This window comes from Triturus cristatus, chromosome 8, assembly GCF_964204655.1.
Source record: "Triturus cristatus chromosome 8, aTriCri1.1, whole genome shotgun sequence".
Lineage (NCBI taxonomy): Eukaryota > Metazoa > Chordata > Amphibia > Caudata > Salamandridae > Triturus > Triturus cristatus.
Genome location: NC_140591.1, coordinates 1533437538 through 1533464450, shown reverse-complemented (window position 1 = coordinate 1533464450; position 26913 = coordinate 1533437538). Strand labels below are relative to the sequence as shown.

General features: G+C 45.8%; 1 protein-coding gene across 1 annotated transcript in view; it reads left to right on the top strand.

Annotated features, from left to right (window-relative positions):
- The first annotated feature begins 740 nt into the window (after window positions 1-740).
- Window positions 741-26913, top strand: part of ATG16L2 (autophagy related 16 like 2) — a 694312-nt gene continuing 668139 nt past the window's right edge. Inside the window, exon 1 of the mRNA XM_085623378.1 lies at window positions 741-917. Coding sequence (XP_085479504.1) covers window positions 746-917 — 172 coding nt within the window. The 5' untranslated portion in view covers window positions 741-745. The remainder of the gene's footprint in view (window positions 918-26913) is intronic.

Here is a 26913-nt window from a genome sequence, read left to right as displayed (position 1 = left end):
AGGGGTGATATAATAAAATAATTACACAGATTCTTTTTTTTTATGACATATTAGGTATTTAAATAATACTTCCTTTCTTTATATATATCATAAAAATGAATAGGCTAACTGTATTAGATATATCACAGTATTAAAACCACACTTCTTGTTTGTTGCCTCTACATATAACCCCGCTGTCTGTGGTTAAGTGGAACGACCCGGGAAAGACCCTTTCGCGGAAGAACATTGGCTAGAAGTTTCCCCACAGGGTGCAGCTGTTTTCCCCGAGCCACGTGCTGTTGAAAAAAAACAAGAGAGTAATGCAAATCGCAGCGGAGTACTGAGGGAAGCCTCTCAACTAAGAAATCGGCCATTTCGGCACCTACATTTTTGTTAACGCATGTCCCACATGTTCAGTTTTACACATAGATTTTTATAATAAGTAAATGTTATCGAGGATTATCGCATATATAATAAAAGAAAACGAATCCAAGGGTTACCCGATTTATAAAAGTTATAATGTTCTAATGAGTTCAAATTCTACATAAAGAATGGTCATGTCAAGTGTATTCAAAATTCTCAGATTAAACTGTTTTCTGCTTTGAAAATAGTTCAACATTTAGTTTTTATAAAGAACATTTACCCTTCCAAAATGGCCAGAGAGTTATGAATTGAAAGCAAGCGTGAGTCTGCATCGCCTTACTACTGGTGAAAGACAAGTTTGTGTAGTCCGTTTACTATGTTTATGGAACTTCTCGCACTGCTAATGCTAGCCGCTGTCAGTGAGTCTGTCACTGCCATGGCAGCCCTCGTCTCGACTCGGGAACCCCGGCTCACCGGGCAGCGATCGCTGCCCTGCTGGAAGGAGCACATCACCATGGAGCTGAGGCAGAGGGACCGGGCTCAGAAAGCGCGATACGAGCAAGTGTTCCAGTCCTGTGAGTAATGCATGCCCGAGATTTAAGTGCATCCTTCCTGCCTTTTATAAAAGCAGCCCCTCGGCGCTGTCCTCCTTGTACCCGGTGCAGCGCAGTGTCACAGAATCGAAGCCAAGCAGTACATTACTAGTTCTCAACCAGGAACCTCTAACTAAATTATTAACAAAGCACTTTAGTGAAAAAAAGTTTGTTAGACCAGCAACATCATTCAAGCATATACCTAACGATACCTACCCATTACTATGTGGGTACTTAGTGAAAACTTGATGCTATCGGTCTTATTGTGCCCAGATCGTTTATCCGTGTGGTGGCTGGCTTTAAAGCTACATTTAGTGACACAGATAAAAACATGTGTGCTGTAAAACTGATCCTGCATTCTTTAATCTCTATTAAGTTTTGAGGAATGTCCTGGCTTAGTTTATAACAACTGAAACTAGGCGCTGCATTAGATTGATTGGAAAATCATATTTAGATGGTTTTTTTTCTTAACACTTGTTCAGCTTAAAGTGCACGATCTGGGCACAAAATGCATTTTTAGAGTAGCCTTGATATCATTTGCAGCATTGCGGGTATTTTAAAATTACGTGTGACTGCAAAGACATGCAGCTTTTGACCATTTATTTCAGAGAAGTGGAATGTAAGACTATCGACTAGTCGGCTGCAGAAGTTGTGATACTCTCTTGTTTTCCCCAAGCCACCGCTCCTGCTAGCGCCCTGCACACTCCCTTTATCCGCCTCGACTTTACTGTGTTTCTGCTATCTGTCCCGCTTCCTTCCTACGCACATAACAAGGGTAACAAGCACCACAGCTCCTGTTTGTAGCAGTGAAACAAATCAAAGCCCATCCAAGTACATATTACATGCACAGACAGCTGAACCGCAGTTATTACTGTTCTGAAATGTCCTGCATTCACATTTTCTGCCAAACACAAACTAAGGTATAAGGTGCCAACGTAAGCTTTTTACGAACTAAAACGCATCATGTTCAACTCTATGCTTCTTTTTAGTTCTTTTTACGTGCCTTTTGCAGCGAGCGACTCGACAGCCAGCCCATACAATATGTTGTCGAGTTTTCACTTGGAAACTTTAAAAAAAACTCTTGGTTCCATCCTTAGCAGGTTTGGTCTAATGCCGCTCAAAGTCATACTTGCAATGTACCTCAGCTGTGACAGCGGACTCCTATTAAAGTGTTTTTTAAACTGATAAACACACACAATTAAACTGGATCACCTTTAAGGTACACAACTTAAGAATCATAAGAAAAAACACGATTCATGTGTTTATACATAATGAATTTTTTCTTGGTCTATCGATTCCTATTTCTTCTTTTTTATGTTTTTATTAGGGGCCTGATTTATGAACATTTTTGTGTTACTAGGTGCATCGAAACATCAATGCGTCTGAATAAATTCGACACCTTGTTCCCATAATTAAATTTTACCCTTGTAGATTGTATTTATGAAAATGGAATCAGCACCAGCGCGGTGGATTTTCCTAGTTTGTAAATGCAGGATCAGGATGTGAATATTGGCGTTTCAGTGGGGTTGGCCGTGCAGGGAACACATACAGACTTGTAAGGGTGATTGTCTTCACAGACAGTGTGAAGGAAGTTTTTAACCCTGAAAAAAACACACATATTTTCTCGTGTGAATGTGACAAGGAAGTGCTATTTTGGGTGGAGCTCAGGAGGTTCAACACTCATATTTAATGTCGATGAATGTGAAATAATTTTTTAATGGAGGGAAAAAACGATACATGTGACATTTCTTCTTTATTGGTACACGCAGAACTTATTTTGTACCTGCCTAATAGAACATCTCATTGCATACATTTTGTGCATTGAACTGGTGTTTAAATCTACAACTGTCGTATGTTACCAGGAGTAATCCTGGGACTGTTTATGGATTTCATTAAATTTGATAATCGATTCCAAACATAGGGATAATTCAACATCGTAGATTTCTGACTGCTACGTCTTTGGGTTTGTGATTTGGGCCTGGGTATCTTTGTGACTATCCATCGCTCTTTGTGTACATATGGGTCAGTTTGCTTATTTGTGTGTGTCTATGCACATGTCTCTTTTTTTGCATATTTGTGTAGTTATGCCTCACTCTATGCATCTGAATGCATGCTCACATTTCTACTTGTGTTCACTGGTTACAAACATATTTGGTTTCCTATTTATCAATTTTTCCTCTATATGTTTATATGCTGGTTAATCTTCCTCCCTAGTTATATAAACGTTTGCCTCCCTCTCTGTATGGATGTATGCTGTTGTCCTGTAAATTTGCTCTGTTGGTTAATGCATCTACTGCAGAAATCTGTGAACAGCCTTTACAGTTTGTGAAAGAACCCCAAAGGGTTGACTTAGGTTTTTATCCCTTCAAGGTCCATAAAATGAAGGCCGCTGAGTTGCATACTATTAAAACTATTATCAGACCCCCCAGGATATTGCGGCATAGATTTGCAAATTTTGCGGCGCAAATTTTTTAATTTAGTGGCATTATTGCAGCATTTTATTTTACTCGTAATCATTCATTTTCAATCTTAAATCAATGGAAACTGTTTTAGCAGAGTATTCCACTTTCAAATAGGCATGTTTAAAGTGTCTGAGAGTATTTGTTTGCTAAGTTAAGTCCCCGAGTTCTTTAATGGCTGTCAGCAACATTATTTTCATGTTTCTGGCAACCAATCGGAGAACTTGCGGGACTCTGACTTCCGCAGGAGCGAGATGGCCCAAGGGAAATAAAGATCCCAGGAGCAAGATGGCCCAAGGGAAATAAAGGTCCCAGGGCCAATCATAACTCTCTACTTTTAAATTGGCATGCCTGCGAAAGTCTAAGACACTCTTGCAAGCCTAAATGCACCCTTGCTGGGTCCCAAAACAAGAAGAGTTGGTGCCCAAAGCTGCTCCCCGCTTCTTGTACAATCTCATCTCAGAACAGGGTGCAGGCACCCCTACCCTGACCAGTGGCATCAATCCTTCCACTCTCCCGCCACCGACCCTGCTTACAAGCCTACCCCATGATTTGCTGTAATTCGATTCTCTCCCGGCTGCCCATACACTTAAAACTGCGCAGTAAACAAGTTGCACACATGATTATACTGACTGACCCCCTCGCTCCCCCACTTTCCACCTACCACTACCCCCTCCTCCAGGGCACATGTCCTAAAAAAAGAAGTGGGGGGACTAACCAAGTTAGGTAGTTTGGAAGTAACATCATGGCGCGTGCCACCATAGCACATGACGCCACGACGCTTGTCATTGCACGTGGGATAACAGGAATTGATCTCTCTGGAAGTGACATCAGATATTAAGACCTCGTACATTTGTTTATCAAGTATATCATGAGTACATTTAAGCGCATTATGCGATTTAGCAAATTAGATTTTGCTTTGGGCTTGTTAAAAAAAAAAGTGGTGCAATCCCAACGCAAAATCTCGGCCTCAACAGATATTTTTTTTTTTTCAAAGTCTTGCCACAAAGAAATTGACAACAAGGAGTAGCATGGCAGTAAATGTCTTCTGCTTAATTGGTTGCAAAGTCTGCATTTTAAAATATTTTATGGGGTTAAGGCATCTGCAAAAGAAACAATTGATGGACGGAATGCTGGTCAATGCCAACATTCACCCCCAGTCACAAGGATCTGGGTTTAATCCATCATTCTTTTGCTCACCACACCACCCCAGTTTGGACCCAGCTATATGCAAATCAGTCTTGACCCTGTTCCTTATGGGAACACTCCAGCCCAAACTGCCAAGCCAGGTCCTCCCTCGACCGGAGACAAGCATCTGCTACAGTGGCGCCCAGTAAACCTCAGGGAATAATAACAATGGTGAGATAACTCTTGAGGTTAAAGCATTTGTTGGAGAAATCTATGTTTTGTGTAGTCCCAGATTTGCATCAAAGTAGTATAGAAGGTTAATGTGTCTCTTGCAAAGCACATTGAGTAACATGCAGAGCAGAGAATTTTATTTTATGTTGTTAGGTAAGTAAGTTACTGCTTTGAACACAGAGATCCTTTTGTTAATTGCAGTTCATAAATTACAATCCTTCTAATCAATCAATCAATCAATCAATATGAACTTTTTTCGGATAAAAACAACATATCCATAAAAGAACAATTAAAAATATAATACAAAAAGAAGTACAAATATTTCAAACACTTCGAAGAATAAAAGTTAATCTGGGTGCATAGTATTGCGGGTACGAACCGCCATTTTTAAAAAGGATCCAACTCGGAAGCATAATTCATCATTGTTAATGGCTAGCACCATCCCATAGGCTACCTTATAATCTGTAACCAATCGTTTTTTTAAATACGGGTCAGAAATTTTTTGGTGAGGGATAGGTAATAGGAGCAAAAGAATAGGAAGTGTAACATTAATTGTTTTTGAATATTATTACATGGACAGATGGAAAGATCGAGGTTGGCAGAAAAACCAGTAGGGAATGACAGCAGATATTTCATTGTGTCTGTCCTTAACCTGAAAAATAAGCCCCTTTCCCAGCATCCAACTGGTTTTAAAAGGTATTTGGGCATGGCTGGGGTCACGTACTCAATTTGCATATATCTAGTGACCGAGGATTTTTTACGCTCAGTGGCTAATCTTGTTTCTTTATAGGAAGCGTAAAGTGATTTTTCCAGAATTTTAATACTGGTAGGGCTATGATCTAGAGGGTTTAAAAATAAATGTTCCAGATTCAAGCTGTTTAAACTTTTGCGAACTCCTGCCAACCACGGTATGTCCATCCCTCTGTCACATTTTAAACAATCCAAAATTATCTCCCTAGTCAATTGTGCGGCCGAATTCTTCCAGATTCTTAGCCAGAACAATGTCGGGCAAGCCTTAATAAAGTCCTCTATGTAAGGTAGATGAAGTTCGCTATGACTAGCGTACGTAGAGGAGAAGAATGGAGCACCCAAAATTTTACGACAAACCCTATTCTCTTCACACTGGATAGGTGTGCTGATGGTATTCCCCCATACCTCGGCCCCATATGTGGCGGTTGGTGTGCATTGTAGTCTGTAAATTTTAATAATGGAAGACCCTACCTCTATGTTTTTTGGCTTGGGTAGCCTAAGAATTGTGTTAATAGAGTTGATAAACTTCCTTTTACAGTGAACTACATGGTCATTCCATGATCCATTGGATGCAAATACCTGCCCAAGATACGGGAAGGTGCGAGTGCTTAACAATTGATTAGAATTAGGATTTATAACAATTGAGAGATTGGAGTATTTCTTGGACCCACACAACATTAAAAACGATTTATTAAAATTAGTACATAAGTCCAAAGTTGCCATAAACTCCACAAAACCGTGGACAAGGGCGCGTAAAGCTTTAGGGGTGCGCCCCATTAACACTGCGTCATCAGCATATAACAGTGCAGGAATCTTATTTCCACTGATGTTTGGGACATCTTCGGTTGAGATCAGAAGAGATTTGGTCAAATCATTAATGTATAAATCCTTCTAATATAGCACAATGAGCTGTGAAGGACATGTGACCCCTACGCTTTATAATCCTCACTGATTCATGTAAGTCATCTTGTACATTGATTTACACTCTTACATGATTTATTATCAATCTCTAATGTGTATGCTATGTAAAGCGCTCTGACATCCTGCATTGGGATGAGAAGCACTATAAAAGAAATAAAATTGTACTATTTAAATTGTTATTTTTGTGAATACTTGGACAGACAAACACATCTGACATTCTTACAGTGCATGCTCTTACTTACATAAAGGGACTGAACAAAGTAAAAAGCATGCATCTCCTAAGTACCTGTGAAGAGATAGCAAGCTGTGTGCCTCCGTTGTATTTGTATTTAAGTGAGGTTCATGCCACGTCCAGTCCGGATACTCTATCAAAACTTGGCCTTTCTCTTTGACACAGCTGGAAGTGACAATAAAAAAATCCCCCCTTGCTGCCTGCACATTGTTGCTTTGAACGAAATGCAGGAATTGTCCTGTATACATGGCGCGTGAAAGGGATTATTTCTGTTCTGAAAGTTAACACATTCCTGCCCAGCACCTCTTCCTCAACATACCTGCAGGCGATCTGGTCTGCATAGTTACGTTCTCGGCTCTCCTTGCAGAAGACAGCAGTGCTGCAGCTTTCTGCCACCCAGCTGCCAATCCTTGATTTTGCAGGCACTTTTGTAAAAAGCGCTTATTTTTTTCATAAGTGCCAATTTTGTGATTATTTTGTAAATCGCGAAATTGCTAAATCCTGGAGGGTCTGTATTATGTGTAACTTTATTGGGTTTAGGGGCATTTCCTCATCTTGGGTGACTTTTATGACGATGGTGACTTTGGACCATAGGGTGACTTAGTTACCAAATTTGTCCTTAGTCGACGCAACAGCTTTAGATTGAGCCAGGCACTTAATTGGGCGGGCTGGCCCTTCATGCATCTAGAGTTCCTCTATCTCAATAACATGCATCATAAAGGCATATCGAGGTTCTACCACCACCTTTTGCAGTTGACTCCTTCTCGTAAACACGCTTATGTGTTGCAATGGGAGAGGGAGTTGGCTACAGAGATATGCGACAACACTTGGGGAGCCATCTGGCAAAGAGCGGCTAAATCTTCGATTTGTGTCCATTATAAGGAGAACGCATATGAGATATTGACTCGTTGGTATCTTAATTCCGTTAGACTGGCCAAGATGTTTGGAAGTTTGGATTTGTGCTGGAACGGGTGCGGAGAGAGGGGCACTTTTCTACACTCATGATGATCACGCCCAGTGATCCAGACTTTCTTGGATGAGATCCAGAGCACAGTGCAGACCATAACCAACGTTCAACTTCCACTCGAGACACTAACGATTCTCTTGTGTGACCTGGGGGCTGACAGACGTTTTCCTACATCAAACGCTCTGGGCCAACTGCTCTTCCACCTATTTCTGGTGGCGCGACAGTGTGTGGCACAGATGTGTGAGCAGCCACTTCCTTCTTCACATATGTGGTGGGTGAAGGTGTGGTCCATCTACACCATGGAGAAATTGACTGCTATCATTCAAGACAGGGGGGCCAAATTCGATGCTATATGGTGCCCCTTTACTAGTCATATTAAGCCCCAACAGTGAGCAGTAGGGCTTCAAATGATGATTTCCAAAATACTACGCACCTCCGACATCCACATTATGTCCTCTTCTGACCTTGTTGAGGGATCTGTTGAAATTTAATTTTCATGTGCATGACCGGGGTGGGGTGGTACGTTGCATTGATTTTTTTCATAACGTTTGGTTGTGAGTGTTCTGCTTTCCCATAATTTTTTTGCAAGAATTATTCCTAGTGGAATTGTACAATGTGTCATGGTTACTTGTTTTATTTTTGAAATGCAAAATAAAATTGTTAAAACAAAGCTATTATGTGTAGTGCCATGAAACCACAGGACATTTGACGTAAATGCGGTATGCATTAGGAAATATTATGCCTGAGGGGCATGATCCTCTTATGTTTAGATTTATGCGTAACATATTTAAAAATCTTTTTCCTGATTCATAAAAGTGTAAAGTACTCACTATTGAACTTTACCATTTTTAGGTCAACCATAGACATAGCCTTAGCTATTTCCCCTGCCTTAAGTTTTCCATACATCACAATCCAAGTACATGTACACATTGTCTCTTTTAGTCATTCCCTTTCATGCTTTGCTTTCATCACATGTTATTAAGATGTCACTTCTGCTAACTGCAGCATACAGCTCACTTTATCCATGTCTGTGTTGCATTGTAACTTATAGCATTTTGCCTGCTCACATGTGCAAAGATGCCTGAAATGGGGAACACTTATGTCCTAGGCTGCTCCTTTATTTTTCTACTTGTTAATGTTGTAAATATTTTTTTGCATATTGTGTATGTTTGCATTGCGTTGTCAACATTGCCAAAAAAGCATTGTATGGAATAACATATGTCTCAGAGTCTTACTCCTATTAATCCCATGCTGCTACTGCAGATTTGGGACCAACCAACAGATGTCCCTACACTCCTGAGCCAGTATGCAAAAGCACAGGCTCCTGGAGTGCTTTAAAACCCCAAAGATCTCTCTCTAACCCACTGGGAGACTTTGGGTGAGTTTTGCTACTGAGCTGCTACACTGCTTACAGCCCTCAAACACACTTTAAATCTTTGGTGGTGCCCCTGCTCACTCATAGGCGTCCACAAGAAACAATTTGTTAATTATAGTGCCCGCCACAATGCCTTATGGAGAAACCTTGCATGCACATTGTGTTAACTGCACTGTTGCAAGCATTTCCTAGTTCTCGGTGACCTCGTTTTGTGTTCATCCCGGTTTTCCCTGCCCCTTTTAGCATTAGGTGAGAGGAGCAGCTTGGGGAGTCCACTCCTGTGCTGCCGCCTCCACACCTAGCCAACACTATTATGTGACAGCATGGGAGCCGGCAGATTATGTTTCTCCTACCTGTTTGGAAAGCAGATGGGAATGGCTGTTGTGCGTGCCTGCCCCTCCAGGCACAAAGGGGTGGGAAAGAAACCTTTTTGCCTCTTTGTCCCTGGCGATGGTGTGCTCCGAGGACAGTCCTCCAGTTGAACCTGCATGTTGGAAATGGCTCTGCAGGGTTACCCTAAATATGTTGCCTTCCTCCTCCTCTTTTTTTGACCTTGTTTTTGTTGGTTTTCGTGCTCAATGCACCTTTTTACTGCTAACCAGTGCTAAAGTGCTTGTGCTCTCTCTTTAAGGTGTGGTAACATTGGCTTGTCCACAGTTGGCATATTTGATTTACTTATAAATCCCTTGTAAAGCGCACTACATGTGCCAAGGGCCTGCAAATTAAATGCGACTAGTGGGCCTGAAGCACTGAATGTGCCACCCACCTAAGTAGCACCTGACCTGCCACTGCAGAACCTGTGTGTGTAGTTTTGATCAGCCATGTCGACCTGCCAAGTTAACCTACTTCCCTGGCCCAAACCTTCCTTTTTATTTCATATAGATCACCCCTAAGGTAGGCCCTGGACAGCCCATGGGCAGGGTGCAGTGTATTTAAAAAGTAGGACATGTACTTGTACGTTCTACATGTCCTGGTATTGATATACACTTAAATTAGTTTTCACTACTGCAAGGCCTATCTCTCCCATAGGATAACACTGGGATTGCCTTATTACATCTTATAAGTTTAATTTCCATTTGGGAAGAAATAGGACCCCCAAATTTGGTGTATCTGAACACAATTTGAAAACACAACTGATGGTGGAGTTGTTTTTAAATAGCATATCTAAAAATGCCACTTTTAGAAAGTTGGCATTTTCTTCTTTAAACTATTTGGTGCCTTATGTCTGTTTCTGGAATACACATCTGGGGTGGGTGACAGCTGCACCCTCCTCTTGCAAGTAACATAGGGCCAGATGTATGAAGCATTTTACTGGTCGCAAAAAGACGATTCTGATGTGCAAAATGCGATTAGGTAACTTGTTACCAAATTGCCATTTGCGATTCGGTATTTGGAAGGGACGTTTTTTGGATGTCCCTTCCAAATACCTTGGAAGGTAACCCATTTGCAAATGGGAAGAGGCCCCTTGTTAAAAAAAATATTTTTCAAGAGCAAGCAGTGGTCCTAACTGTAAAGTTTAATTTTTTCTTTGAAAACTCATCCTGTTTTCCTTTCAGAAAAATGGTCTGCATTTAAAAAAAAAAAAAAAAAAAGATTGCTTTATTAAAAAGCAATCACAGACACGGTGGTCGGCTGACCCCAGCAGGCCACCATCCCTGTGATGGCTGCTATTCCTAATAGGTTGCAAATTGTGACCTACCTCATTAATTTTTGACCCACTAAGTATCGCTAATGAAACTCTAAAGAGTTTCATACATTATGAATACCGATTTCCTAATTGCGGGTCAGAGAGAATCGCAATTAGGAAATCGGTATTGCAGATGTTAGTACATCTGGCCGAGAGGTCCAACAGCATAGGGTCACATGTTCAAAACTTTACATTTTCGATTTCCTAATTGCGATTCTTAGTGAATCGCAATTAGGAAATTGCAATTTGTAATGTAAGAAAACTTAAAAGATTCCAATAGTGATTCCTAATGAGTCCCAAAACGACATACCTCATGAATTTTAATGGTATAGGGCACAATTTGCGGCTAATTAGGAATCGCAGCCATCACAGGGATGGTGGCCTCCTAGGGTAAGCAGACCACTATGTCTGTGATTGCTTTTAAAGAAAGCAATCTTTTTTTTATTTCAATGCACCTGTTTTCCTTGGAGGAAAGCGGGATGCGTTAAAAAAAAAAAAAAGAGTGTTCTTTTAATTTTTTAAGAGTAGGCAGTAGTCCTGCTCTTTAAACATGTTTTGCTAATCATTCTCAAAGGGGAAGGGATCCCATAATTTCCGAATGTTTTGCAACTGCATACCGCTCGCAAAAAATGTACACATACCACTGCGATTCGGTATTAGGAAGGGACGCACTAAACACACTCCTTTCTAATATTGAATTGCAAAACTCAAATTGCGATTTGGTAACAAGTTACTGAATCGTTATTTGGGCTTTGTAGATGCCAAAAAGCTTTTTTGCGGTCGCAAACGTCCAGACTCTGCAAATCGGGTCATTTGCAACATCAAAAATGGTTCGTTCATGTGGCCCATAGTTGCTTGTATTGAACGTACTTGTAATTTCCTTGTATGGTCTGGCATACATGGCAACATTTTAGAGTAGATAAGTGGGAGATTAAAAAAAATTATCTGGAGAATGTATTTTCCCTAGTGATTTATATTAAAGCATAGTCGATCTATTGCCATGTATGGTGGTGACAGACAATCAGCATTTCATTTTTGGCAATTCAATAACATAGCGCAAACATAAACAGAGTTCTATACTCTGTTTATTTAGGCTATGTAGCCACACAAAAAAAATGTCGAAGCCTGTCACACGCTCTAATCTCTCCCTCCAAGAATTAAGGACAAGGTGTTGACCTTTGATATCAGAGGTAGTTCTTGGAGTGGGTGACTGGAGCAGGCGCGCAATGCCCATTGGGCTCAAAGGGCTTCAGCCCCCCTCCATCGTGTGTGTCAGCCCGGCTGAGACAGCTTCCCGGGCACACACACAGCCGCACCCGAGTACTTCACTGGTCTTTAAAAGACCATTTGCTTATTAATATGGTTTTGTTGTTCTTCCATACCCTTCTTAAGAGTCCCTGCATGTTGCTGGAAAAGTCAGCCCCCACCCACCGACATTTTTAGTAGCCTCCCCCGAAATTTAGCTCTAGTTGCGCCTCTGGACTGGAGCGTGGGTGACAGGCATCAACATTTTGTTTTTGGCAATTTTACAAAAATCTGAAACCGGTTTCTGCATGCAGGAATCAGGAGGCAGGACTCGGAAGTCTCCTTTCTGAATTGGGAGGGTTGGCTTGTATGTATACTAGATCAGAACTCCAGCAGGCCGGGTTGGTGCTTCCATAAAACCAGGTGTCCTTGGGCACCACCCCAAGTGCTCAATTACCAGTGGCCTGTTAATTCCGATGTTCCTGGTAACGGCATTTCAGGGTCGGGAAATAACAGGGATTATTCCCGGACACTCATCACTCATGTGTTTGGGGGCATTTCAAAGCCAAATGCTTGATTGCCCGGAGTGCTGAAACTCCTTGGACATTCCTGCTGGCGTTTTGCTATGTAAAATGAAATGAAAGTGACAGCCTAGCACGCCTGCCACGCCGCTCTGCGTCACACCGGAAGTCTCCCGTTCCAGCATGGTGGCATTCCTGAGGAAGATTTTTCACAGGTACGTTTAACGCTCTAACTGACCTGAAACAAATATTTACAAAAAGGCCTTGCGTTGGGAAACTCCACTAAACAAAACAATTTTAGGGAATTGTTTAAACTATTTTTTTCTGATGTAGAATTGAGCTTTTTGTGTTCAAACTGTTTGCATTTCGGTACTGTTACCTGCGGATAAAAATGTTTCTTCAGATTGAAGCAGCCTTCACATGACTGGCATTCATTCGCCTTTTCGAGTCACTGGTATTATTTAATTCAAATGAAAGGGGTCTCCACTCCCCCTCTCCTTGTCTCTCCCCCCGCCCCCCCATCACTCTCTCTCCCTTTCCTTCCGTCTCTTACTCTTTTGTCTCTGTGAGGTGACACGGGCCAGTAACTCGGTACATTTAATTTCTTTACACCATTATCATTTTTCATTAGTGGATTAAATACACTCCAGGTGTTTTAGAACATATAGGTTTGTTTTAAAACAGGTTGTTTTAAAAGACGATGTGGCGTAATGGTCGGAGCTCGCGACTTTGGAACTACTGGGGAACCGGGTTAGAGTCTCGGCGTCGGCTCAATATCCTGTGATTCTGGGCAAATCACTTAATCTCCCCGTGCCTAACAAAAACAAGCATTTGCAATACAATAGGTCTCGCATTTGTGAGAGTTTAAGCTACTGGCATTGTAAATGACAATGCCTTTAATTTTGTTTTAAAAATCATCAGATAAATAAAATGCATTGTCATTTACAATGCCAATAGGTCAAACTCTCATAAATGAGAGACCTACTTCTGTCAGGTCCCCACAATTCTTACCTCCTGCTTGTGGAGAGATCCCACGGGGACGACGTGGACAATCTTCGGATTCTGTCAGGTCCCCACAATTCTTACCTCCTGCTTGTGGAGAGATCCCACGGGGACGACGTGGACAACCCTCTCCTGCGCCCTTCTCCTTCTGGAAGGACCAAATACACTAACCAGGTCAAAGAGGGAACCGGGGGAGGCTGCCAAGAAGTGGGTGAAAGCAATATGGTGGATGTCGTGGTGGGGCATCCTCCGTGATTTTCTGGTTCTTGTGTCGACACCACCTAATGGCGAGAGAGGATGCAGGTGTAACAATCGCGCCAGTTAAAGGGGGGGCAGACACATGCACCAAGTACAGTGGGCAGATACCGGTTATATAAACCATGAATCCCTCAAGGGTCACCTGAAATAAAGTGCTCCTGTGCGGAGTTGAAGGATCAAAGCAAGTGCGACTTCGGGCAGTTGCATGAGCCGCTGAGGAAGGGATCAAGCGCTCCTGCGCTGGGTTTGTGAGGCAAAGTAAGCGCTACTTCGTGCCGTCGCACGAGTCGCGAAAGAAAGGGTTAAGCGCTCCTGCGCTGGGTTTGTGAGGCAAAGTAAGCGCGACTTCGTGTCGTCGCACGAGTCGCGAAGGAAAGGGTTAAGCGCTCCTGCGCTGAGTTTGCGGGGCAACAGTGAACGCGACTTCGTGCCGTCGCACGAGTCGCGGGAGAAAGGGTTAAGCGCTCCTGCGCTGAAGGGGAAGACAAGGCAAGCGTGACTCCGTGCCTCCGCACGAGTCAGCAAGGAAGAATCTGTGGGCGCCCTTGCACGGTCCGGACGGAGTGTCCGGTTGCAGAGAGAGCCTTCGCGTACGCTCCTGCGTTCCTGCAAAGCTCAGGGGAAGTATCCGAAGCGCTGATGTGGGCGTCTTCTGTGTTGAAAAGCAGAATCAACCGGAAGTGCTGGCCGGCCGGTAGCGTCAGCTGCGTTGACCTTCAACAACTAGACTGCTACCCTGCCAGGCGGATTTAGGTGGGAGGAGTCTCGTTACCAGAGGAGACTGCCTCGCTCCCGTTCATCAGGAAGTGAGGAGGCGAGCGAGAACATGACAGTACCCACCCCTAAAATAGACCAACCCGCAGGTCAAAGAGGGGTAACAGGACGGGGCTTCTGGGGTTGCCGGATATGAAAGGTACGAACCAAGGTAGGCGCATTACGGACATGTGAAAGGTGCTCCCAGGAGCGTTTTTCTGGGCCATACCCCTTCCAATCTACCAGGTAAAAGAGTTTCCCCCTTGTTCTACGGGAATCAAGGATGGCCCGAACCTCGTATTCCATGTGGTCATCCACAGGAACAGGAGGAGGGGGCTCCGCTATCAAGCAGTCAGGATGGGCAGGACGTAAGAGAGAGACGTGAAAGACAGGGTGGATTTTCATGTGGGGAGGTAGTGATAGCCTCATGGACACCTGATTGATAACCCGAGCTATGGGATAGGGACCTACGTATCGGGGCAACAGTTTCTTGGTCCCATGTGTGTTGAGGTTCTTGATGGACACCCACACCCTATCCCCTGCTACGTAGGCAGGTTCGGTTTGCCTGTGTTTATCTGTGTTTTGTTTGTAGTATTCTTTGGCTTTGGCTAGCTCGAAACGGGCTTGCTGCCATACGGTGCGGAGGAAGGCATGATGCTCCTCTATGGTAGGTATTCCACAAGTCTGGGCCTCTTCCCAGGGAGTCGTTCTGGGATGGTGTCCTTGGAGACAATAGAACGGGGAAACCCCAGTGGCAGCATGTTTATTGTTATTGTAGGCGTACTCCACCATCCATAACACATTGGACCATTCTGTTTCAAAGGAAAGCAGCAAGCAACGGAGGTATTGTTCCATGGTACAATTCGTTCGCTCTGCCTGTCCATCGGTTTGGGGATGGTAGGATGATGACAAATGTGCATCCATGTGCAAAAGAGAGCAAACCTCTGTCCAGAACCTGGACACAAATTGAGTTTCTCTGTCTGTTATTAGCACTGAAGGGATTCCATGTAGTCGTACCACATTCTGCATGAAGATTGCTGCCAATTCCGCATCTGAGGGTAGTAGTTTCAGTGGTACGAAATGTGCCATTTTCGTTAGGTGGTCCACGATAGTAAGGATGGTAGTGTATCCCGTGGTGGTCTTAGGGAGTTCCACTACGAAGTCCATTGAGACGGTGTGCCACGGGCAAGGGGGAACAGGAATGGGACGCAACAGCCCTACTACGGGTTGTGAGGGTGTCTTTCCTTGAGTGCAGACAGGGCAACGAGCTATGTAGACCTGTGTGTCAAGGTTTAGGGTAGGCCACCAGAATTGTCTTTGCAGTAGGTACTTGGTTTTCTGGTACCCCGGGTGACCAGATAGGGGGTGGTCGTGGCACATGACCAGTGCTTGTTGCTGGTGAGTAGGTAGTGGTAAGTAATACCGCCCCTCCTTGAACAGGAATCCGTCTTGTTCTGTAAGTCCTTGGATGTCTCCTGTCCAGTCCTTCGGATTCTTTTGTTTTAGATCGTGGTGCAGTTGTGTTAAGAAGGAGGAGGAGGACACTGCTCCCTGTAAGCATCGGATGGGAATAACGGGTACTGGTTCTGTGGAGGGTGCCTGGTCTTCGGTTTCCTCTAGCCTGGACAAGGCGTCGGCCTTGGCGTTCTCCCTTCCGGGTCGGTAGGTGATCTGGAAATCGTATTCGTTGAAGAAGAGAGTCCAGCGTAGTTGTCTCGCCTCAAGGCTCTGGCTGAACGGAGGAACCGTAGATTTCTGTGATCGGTAAAGATTGTCACCGTGTGTTTAGCGTCCTTTAGGTAGTGCCGCCATTCCTCAAACGCCATTTTGATGGCCAAGAGCTCCCTATCTCCAATGGAGTAATTGCGTTCTGCTGGTTGTAGCTTCCTGGAGTAGTAGGCTACCGGGTGGAGCAGATCGGTTTTGCTGTCTCTTTGCGATAATACTCCCCCTAGGGCGTTCTGTGAGGCATCGGCCTCTACTATAAAGGGGCGAGTAGGGTCGGGGTGCTTCAGTATCGGAGCCGAGGTGAACCTGGTCTTTAGTTCTTGAAACGCCTGTTCTGCTTTGGCGTCCCATAGGAAACATGCCCCTTTACGTAATAAGCATGTAATGGTGGTAACAATCCGGGAAAAGCCCGCAATAAAGCGTCGGTTGTATTTTGCGAACCCAAGGAACCTCTGGACTTGTTTCACGGAGCCTGGGGACGGCCACTGCAATATGGCGTCGATTTTTCTGGAATCCATTTGATCGCCTCCCGGTGTTAGAATGTGTCCCAGAAATTCCACCGTTGTGGTGTGGAACACGCTCTTCTCTAGCTTTACGTACAGCCCGTGGTGCTGCAATTGCTGGAGTATAGCTCGCACATGTTGGAGGTGCTCCTTCATGTCTGCGGAGTAAATCAGTATATCATCGATATACACAATGCAGAAGCGGTCGATGAATTCCCTTAACACCTCATCTATAAAATACTGAAAGGCGGCTGGGGCATTGCAGAGTCCGAAGGGCATGACACGATACTCGAACAACCCGTACCGTGTTCGGAAGGCGGTTTTCCACTCATCCCCCTCACGGACTCTGACAAGATGATAGGCCCATCGTAAATCCAGCTTTGTATATATGGCAGCACCTTTCACTTAATCCAGTAGGTCGTGTATCAACGGTAGAGGATACCTGTTCTTAATTGTTATGGCGTTCATCGCCCTAAAGTCTATACAAGTGCGTAGATCGCCTTCTTTCTTCGCCACGAAGAAGAGGGGGGAAGAGACAGGAGATTTGGAATGGCGAATAAATCCGTTCTGTAGGTACTGGGTGAGGTAGGCGCGAAGATGTTCGTTTTCCTTCTCTGTGAGGGAATAAACACGGCTGCAGGGGAGCGTGGATCCTGGAAGTAGATCAATTCTGCAGTCGAAGTGGCGATGTGGGGGTAGGGTGTTGGCACTTTGTTCGTCAAAGACGTGAGCCAGGTCTCTGTATTCCCTGGGTACGGTCTCGTGTGTGACCATACCCATCCCGTCCCGTGGCAGTGTACAGGCCTGGACCTCCTTTGTAATGTTTTTCGTCTCCGAGGAGTAGCAAGAGTGAACACAATGGACAGAGTCCAATACGGTTTTACCGGTTGCCCAATTAATCAGGGGATTGTGCTGTACCAGCCAGGGAAGGCCTAATATAAGCCTAAACTGAGGGGCATCGATGATATCAAAGGCGATGGTCTCAGTGTGCTGGTTTTCCAGCACCATTTGCAGGTCTTCTGTTTGATATCGGATTAGTCCGGAAGTCAAGTCTGTGCCGTCCACTGCTTTCACGGTTTCGGGTTTTCTTTTTGTTCGTTTCTGCATGCCGAGACCCGTCATGTACTGGGCATCGATGAAATTCCCGGTTGCTCCCGAGTCGATCAAGGCTACGACGTGCCATGATGATCCTGTTGATGACTGCAAGAACACCGGCACGCCCATGTGGTGGTGGTCGGCACAGATGGTAGGGGTCTGTTTTTTCTCGGCTAGCAGTCCCAGTAGACAGACCCCGTTTGCTACTGGGAGGTCCCGTTTCCCAACCCTTCTCCTCGGATGATCGGGAGAACAGAAGGAGTCCTCTCTCTGGGCTGACGGGGCTTTGCAGGGCAGTCCCGCACGAAATGACCGTTCTTGCCACAATACAGGCAAAGGTTCTGTTTCCGTCTTTTTTCCTTTTCTTCTTTTGTTAAGGGGGCACGGACACCTCCGATCTGCATGGGCTCAGGAGCATCGCAGGTTTTTGGCGTGTCTCTGTACACAGGGAGTCTGGCCTCACCTCCCTTGGTCTTTTCGGTTCTCCGCTCTTGTAGGCGATAGTTCTGTCTGACTACCATATCTATAAACGGGCCGATATTCCTCTGGTGGGTCTGTCATTTGGGAGATGAGGTCTTTCAACTCATCGCGTAGGCCTCTATAGAACACCAACACTTGTTTTGATTCTGGCCAGCGGGCTTCCACCACCAGACGAGTGAAGGTGGTAATGTAATGCAGCAGTTCTGTGTTGCCCTGTTTCAAATTGAGTAATTCGTTGTCCGTGGCTTGCACGAATGTATGGCGGGTGAACATACGTTGCATGGTCTCTTTAAAGACTGGAAAGTTGTATAGCAAGGGCTCGTCGTTCTCCACCAAAGGAATGGACCACTGGGTAGCGTCGCCTCCTAAATAGGAGAGAACAAAAGCGACCTTGGAGGCATCATCGGGGAAAGCAGTCGCTCTGGCCATAAAGTGCAGGTGGCATTGGTTAAGGAAAATGCTGTTTTTTGTGCTATCGCCATAGAAACGTTCTGGTGCGGCCAGCTGTGCCGCAGGTTGGGCTATGACCTGAACGGGTGGGGAAGCAGACGAGGGAGAGGGTGAGAGACCCCCCGGGTTGAACAAGGGAGGCCTTAATATTCCTTCTTGCCGGGGTCGATGTATAGGGGAGGTACCCCAAGGTCCTGTGTTTCCGACACCCAACTGCCCTTGTAAGGTAGTTATATCGTGTCGTAGACTACGGTTTTCAGCTTGAATACTAACCAGCATGGCTGCTATGTCCTGTAAGGTAACGTCGGGATTATCCATGTTGTCTGGGTGGGATATGTAACGTGGGCTTCGAATTCTGTCAGGTCCCCACAATTCTTACTTCCTGCTTGTGGAGAGATCCCACGGGGACGACGTGGACAATCTTCGGATTCTGTCAGGTCCCCACAATTCTTACCGCCTGCTTGTGGAGAGATCCCACGGGGACGACGTGGACAACCCCCTCCTGCGACCTTCTCCTTCTGGAAGGACCAAATACACTAACCAGGTCAAAGAGGGAACCGGGGGAGGCTGCCAAGAAGTGGGTGAAAGCAATATGGTGGATGACGTGGTGGGGCACCCTCCGTGATTTTCTGGTTCTTGTGTCGACACCACCTAATGGCGAGAGAGGATGCAGGTGTAACAATCGCGCCAGTTAAAGGGGGGGGCAGACACATGCACCAAGTACAGTGGGCAGATCCGGGTAACCTAAACCATGAATCCCTCAAGGGTCACCTGAAATAAAGTGCTCCTGTGCTGAGTTGAAGGATCAAAGCAAGTGCGACTTCGGGCAGTTGCATGAGCCGCTGAGGAAGGGATCAAGCGCTCCTGCGCTGGGTTTGTGAGGCAAAGTAAGCGCGACTTCGTGCCGTCGCGGGTGAAAGGGTTAAGCGCTCCTGCGCTGAAGGGGAAGACAAGGCAAGCGTGACTCCGTGCCTCCGCACGAGTCACCAAGGAAGAATCTGTGGGTGCTCTTGCGCGGTCCGGACGGAGTGTCCGGTTGCAGAGAGAGACTTCGCGTACGCTCCTGCATTCCTGCGAAGCTCAGGGGAAGTATCCGAAGCGCTGATGTGGGCGTCTTCTGCGTTGAAAAGCAGAATCAACCGGAAGTGCCGGCTGGCCGGTAGCGTCAGCTGCGTTGACCTTCAACAACTAGACGGCTACCCTGCCAGGCGGATTTAGGTGGGAGGAATCTCATTACCAGAGGAGACTGCCTCGCTCCCGTTCATCAGGAAGCGAGGAGGCGAGCGAGAACATGACAACTGCATTGCAAATGCTTGTTATTCTTTAGTGCAGACTTCAGCCAAGTAGGTTTCAAAGCACTGTGCAGTCTGATATCCAAACAGGCCAGCAGGATATAGTTGCACCGCAGTTGGCCTCTTTACCTTGGTGTATTTGATAATGGGAGGTTGTGTGCTGCAGTGGAGGCATACAGTACTAGGTAAGAGAAACAGGTTGGTTGGAAAAGCAGCATACCAGCTAATTTAGGTAGCAAAAAGATCAGTGCAGATATACAGGCGCACGGAACAATTGAGGCAAAATTTGGCAAAACGTGCAGCTCATTACACAGCAGAAGCAAGAGCATGTTGACATTAGTATCATAGAGACCTTTGAGTATGGAGAGCCCAGTAGTGTAGAGAATAACGTAGACAACTAAGGGAATGTGCACCTTAGCGATAAATCCCTCTAAAAACTAAATAATAAATACAGAATGAGCAAGTAGTCTAAGAGGGGGATGCACCCATTGAGTGTGCACATACTCAAAGCTCTACCTACCGATGACCCTTACTGCGGGTGTCCGGGCGGGAGTGCACACCACACGGACCGGGCACATGAAGCATGCCCAAGGAACCGGAATGGTTAGCACTCAGCACCCGTTTGGCCGTGTTTACTGTTTAACAACGTGCGGCCGAATAAAGAAGCCCCCTTAACAGTCTCTGGACCTAAATGCCAGTGTCCCAAAAAGGCGTGTAATAAAAACTCATCATTTCAGAGGCAGTGGTTGTATTGTGCGTCTGGAGCGGGCACTGTCTGGCATGTGCTATCGAGCGGGTCTGCAGGTAGATGCATCCTGTGTCTCCTTACCGCGGGGAGGGCTCTTGACACTCCGGCACTAGGTACCTTAACCGGACCGAATGGACATACCCCACTGTCATGGCGCCTGTGTTTTTCTGCCCCTGTACACTCCTCTATAAATGCGGCTACCTCTGGGCCTTTCCTGCTTTAAAGACGCGCATACGGCACTCTATACAGTAGCAGAGTACTGGAGGCAGGATAAGGGGCTGCTTCAGAGCAGCGTGCGGTGCACCGGCACTATTTTTGTACTTCGGAGAGTTACACAAGCAAGTCAAACATATTGTAGAGAATCATTAATGTGCAGGGAGGAAAGTCCAAAGACGAAATTAGAGAGGAAAAAAAAATATGATGAACAATATAAAAGAAAATACGTGGGCTTGAAAAAAAACCTGCGACACTCAAGCAGCGTGTGTTTAAACGAAGCTAAACACAAGTCCGTGTGTACCACAGTGTATGCTGCTGCTAACACTGTGCCTACCTCTGTATGAAGTTTTTGCTTGTTAGCACATATATAGCAGCCTCACTAAGTCTGGTGTCGGGCACAGTCCCACACTGAGGTATTTATCCCCTTAAGCACGGCTCTGGACTCACTTCCAAGAAACACCACAGCAGCAAAAAACAAGCAACACAGCACGAGTACTTGGGGGCCGAAACATAGGAAGCAGCGACAAAGATGTAGGACAACAATTTGGTCTGCCTTCAAGAGTCTTTACAGCATAAATACTAAGCGCATATATGCGCTTTTCCTCGCGGCCATGTTAAGTGTACATAATGTGTAGGTATTATTTCCGTCACACACCCTTGAGGCGCAGCCTGATGCAAAGAGTTCTAGTTTTGCGGCGGGTCCTCTCGGACTATCCTTTTGTTCAGCGATTGGAAATTAAAAACAAGAAATAGAAAAAAAATCTGTTTCTTTACCTTTGGTATAATTGCGGCACCCGCGCTTTACTTTTAATGTTATAAGTAAAGCGCGGGTGCCGAGATTATACCAAAAGTAAAGAAATAGATGTTTTTTTCTATTTCTTTACCTTTGGTATAATCGCGGCACACGCGCTTTACGTATAACATCAAAAGTAAAGCGCGGGTGCCGCGCTTATACCAAAAGTAATGATATAGAAAAAAAAATCTATTTCTTTACCTTTGGTATAATCGCGGCACCCGCACTTTACTTTTAATGTTATAAATAAAGCCCAGGTGCCGCGATTATACCAAAAGTAAAGAAATAGATGTTTTTTTCGACTAAGTTTGTTTAGGAAATATAACCAAGGATTGAAAACAATTACATCAGAAGGCTGAAAACCAAAGCATACAGCAGCTCTAACACTGATATTGGCTATTTACAAAGCCCACAAACAGCAAAAGGAATTAGCGCTCATTTTATTACCCGTCAGAATAAGGCATTTTTTATCGACATAGAAATAATGAAAGATGAAGTCAGTACTGTCAGAGCTGGAATCTGTGATGTTTAGGTTTTTGCACAAGAGTTCTGCCTCATAGGGAGGGCAAGGGAGGGCAGAAGTAGTTAGGGGTGAAATAGGACGAACTGGGAGGAAAAAGGAGGAAGGGGATAAGACTAGAAGAAGAGATGAAGGCAGTGGAACTAGGATTGGAAAGCAATGAAAAAAAGAGAAGAGACATAGAAGTAGAATGTGGAGAGAGGGGGCAGAGTTAAAATGTGCAGAGAGAAGGGAGGCCGAGGTAAAACGTGGAGTGAGACGGGAGGCGAGGAGGAGGGGTGCTTAATGCCGTACACAGGAGTTTGCAGACGCTGCGGTGCACGGTCGGGAGCAGCCAACAGCGAACACACAGAAGGAGGGTTACCGGATACAAGAAACATGATGGTGGTAGGAAGCGTCGGGGACAGCCCCATTTGGAGAGGGGGCTGTACAACAGTGCCACATCCGCTTCAAGCGCTGCTGGAAAGGGGAAGGCGACCTGGGCGCTGCAGCTCAGTGCTGATTTACGAACAGATTAGCCGCCGAGGTCTAAAGTTCACATACCTGTGAGCCATCGAAGCATAACCATCTCGGGCAGCAGGCGCAATGCAGGCAACCTTGCAAGAGATCCCAGAGTGGCGGGTTCAGTCTATAGATGAGGTGATTTACCACAAACATGCATGTTAATGCACACTAATTAAAATAAAAAACAATTACGCTGTGTAAGCGTAACAAGACTGAAGTTAGACGGTGCTGCTTCCGGAATTAACGAAAGTTACGTATGGGATGAAGAGCCAATAATAAGCCTGATAACAAAATAAAATGCACAAGTTAACTAATGGCAAGCGGCGAGAAATTACCCAGCAATAGGCGGAGTTTCACCACCCATATAGATTACTAGATGTCTCGGAGAGACAGCGCATGCGTGCTGCCTAGGCGAGACCTAAAAAGATGTTTTATTATAATTTTTATTAACATTCAAGGTAAAGGGCAGGATACATCAAGTAGGCCTTTTGCAAACCTATCTTGGGATTACATAGAATGGGTCTTGTGGGAGCTCAGTTACAACAAATTGCCAAATCTCCAGTCACTCTCACACCAAACTCCTTCCAAGAATTTTCTTCATTAAGAATTTTAGTTGTAGGTGGGACAGAGAGGCCTTGTTGCTGCATGACTTTTAAGTGGGAGGGATGTAGACATGAAGGCCAGTGCAGAGTCATGCAGCAGCCTATATTTGAGTCGTCAGGGAAGTTATTTTTGTGGGTTAAGGAGTAGGTGATGGATTCTAATTCAAAATAAATATTTATAATCCACTGTGCAAGACCAATATTATTGCACTGGCCTGTGAAGTCTAGTGTCAATAGTGTCTTGGAATAATGTTTTTACTTGTTTCCGGTATAAATGACGGTGCTGAAGACAGGTTTCTATTTTGAAAGGCTGTTTTCCATCCACTGTTTTGATAATTTATGATGCACACTGTCCCTCTTCATTGGAGCTGCGTGCTTTTCTTGCCATCACAATTCTAGATTTGCCTGCTCACTGCTTCATCTCAGGTCCTAGCGTGATCACCTGATGCGTGTGATCATTAGTTAACTACTACTTAAAAGCTCTGATTCCTTAAGTGCAGCACTGGCCATTCTATCACTGTTCTTGTTTCGCTGACCCTTTGTTTCTAGTGTTTCTAATTTCCTAATTCCCCAAGGTATTGGCAATCTTCCTTTGCATAGTTTCCTTATTGCTGAGCCATTGCTATCATTGCTTGCAAAGCTTCCTGATTCCCTATGTACACCCAAATTACTGTTCCTTGAACTAGCACTGTTCGGCTTTGTGTCACTGTTCCAGAAATAGAACTATTTTAGTGCATTCCTTGTTTCCAGAGCATCCATTATTTTGACAGTTACCTTTTCTTGTCCCTTGCCTTTCTTTCTATCTACCTTAGTACCAGTTTTCAGGGTGCTACCTTCGTATCTCTGCTGTAGTTTCCATTTTCCTAGAGTGATTGACTTGCTTGTTGACTGCAAAATGTTCTGTTTGTTTTCCCTTCATTAATTTTTAAGCACTACTCCTCTCAAGCTTTTTGTCTATCATGGCCGTGTATTTAGATCTCCACCCTTGCTGTTGCCATGTTGCATGTTTGTATGTGATTCATGTGCGAAGCTGGCAATATTGGTTATGTTATATGTTACGTTATGTTATGCCAAGCTTATATTGTGCACGTTCACCAGAGTCTTCTTGGCGCTGTGGTAAAGAAAGGCGACATCTCGTCAGGTTATTGACAGTATGCTTGTGTGAATAGTCAAGTTTTCAGCAGCTTCCTGAAGATCATATAGTTTGCTGCTGGTCTAATTTCAGTTGAGAGTGAGTTCAAGGTGTGGGGACCTATCACTAAGAATCTTACTCCTCCAGTTTCTTTCACTTAAAAAGCTTGGAACCATGAGGCAGTTCAATTAAACTGATCTGAGATTGCGCATCGGGGTATACCTCTGGATTCTTGAAGATAGAACTTCGGGGCTTTGTTATGGAGATAATACAGCCTCTTTTGGCAGGGGGGGGGGTCACCACTATACCGTATTTGTCCATTTTCCCCTGCCTTTGGGTCTTGGCTTTTTGTCTCTGGCCATTAGTTGTCGCCGTTTTTTTGGGGTTATTTCCGAGTGTGCTGAGTTACTGGCCGACCTGAGGGGCGTTAATCTGTGGTCGACGTCTCCCCGTCGCGGTGCCAATGCTTTCTTCTGCTCGCTTGCTCTCTCGCCTTCAGGGTCTCAGCTACCAACTCCCCCCTGCCTGCGGGCTCCAAGTGCCGCCAAGTGTCCCAACCCCACTGTCGCGGCAGCATGTTTTTATGATGGCTTGCTGCTTCCCGTCTGCCCTATCTGTAGCACTAATGCCTCCTGGGGTTTGGAATGGGCTGGGCGTACGTGCCAAGTTCTTCCTTTTCGTGTTCCCGGTCTCTCCTGGCATCTCTATACCCAAAGCTGTGGGTATTTCACCTTGTCTCAAGTGGGCCTTTGCAGTCCACTTCCCCTGGCGCTATCCGTTTTTCCCGATCTCACCTGGCAGACGCCCCTTCCCTGCGGGTCCTGTATTGGGGGACTTGTCTGGGGTCAACCCCACCGACCATGGCCGATACAGATGCCCTGGGCTGCTTCCACGCCCAGTAGCCGCCTTCCCTCCGCAGCTTGGGGTAATTTCCACGGTTGCCCTCTGGCTCTGGCGTGGGTTCTGGAAGTTCTTGCTTTTCTTCCCTTCTCCCCCAAGTCTTACACTGATCGTTGGTTGTCTCCTGTGGGGATATGTTGTGCCTCTCTGGCCAGTCTCCTGCCCCCGCCTACACAGTTCTATCGTGGCCATCAGGTCTGCCCAGGCCCTGCGTGAAAAGTTATGGGCCCGCGTTCAATCAGAGATGCCGCCGGAGTGGGTGGGGGGGCTTTGTTTGCTGTTCACGATTGAGGGGGTGCCCGATGTCCTCTGCCCTCTCTAGCCTCGCGAGGCCCAGGCTTACTTCATCGCCTGTTTGCAGAGTCTTCTATTGGATCAGGGCCTCCAAGTGCCTCCGGACAGTGAGGGCGTGGTCTTCCTTCCCACCCCACTGCATGCGTCTCTGGCCCTGTACGCGCCCCCACCTGCCTCCGGCGGTACGGGTCCGTGCAGGGTGTGCTGGACCTCGTCTTCTGTTGCGAGGTACTCCGGCGGTGCAAATCTGTGTGGCACTGTTCCTCTTCCATGCCCGCAGGATCCAGCCGCCCCGCCTCAGCTCACAACAGTCCCCCATGCTCCCTCCGGCTCCAACAAGGAAAGAGGCTTTGGTAACCCCAGCAGGTGGGGTGGGAGGGGGTCGACAAGGATGTTGGGTCTCGCCATCTCCTCAAGTCGATCGGTTCATCCGCCTGTGCAGTCAGATCCCGAAGCTCCCCTCTTTAACAGCGGTTGTCTTTGCCACCGTGCGCCGCCATTTTGGTCTCTTGCGCTCGGACTCCAAGGTGTCTTCACTGTTGGTGGGTTTCCACAGCGTGGTTTCAGCTCTAATGTCTCAGGTTTGTGCCGTTGCTCCCCACCTTGTTTCCCGGTTTCTGTTTCAGGCGTGGATGGGGTTTGGCAGTCAGGATTTGGTACCGGATTCGTGTTGGGCTGCTGGAGCCTCGGGGCGAAGCGTCATATCCATCTGAATATTTAGGTTTAAATCTTTTTATTAATCTTAACCAGGTATCACCGACGACATCAGTAGCTTGCGCCTACAACCCTGCGGGCCGGCACGTTACTCCCCAGAAAGGCCAGCCTGTCTCAGAGCTCAGGGGCTCGCGTTATGAAGACAATACTGTTACTATTACTATACACAGCATGCCGCCTACAACCCCACAGGGCCGGCCGCAATTTAACCTCAAGCAGAAACCAAACGTCCCCTTCCCTCCCACGGACTAGCGCTGTAAGACTGTCCTCCAAGTTGAGCTCCGTGTGTAGCCCCCCCCCTAAAGCACAAGCTGTCGTAAGAAACATCAGGGAGGTCGCCATCCCTCGAGAATCAGAGCCCCCTCCCGTGTCGTAGGAACCGCCTTCCAGTCCTGTCTGAGAGGGCTGCCATCCGCTCCGATACCTAGTAAGTAACCCAACTTTCTACCCCCAACAACCCCCCAACCCTCCCCCCGCC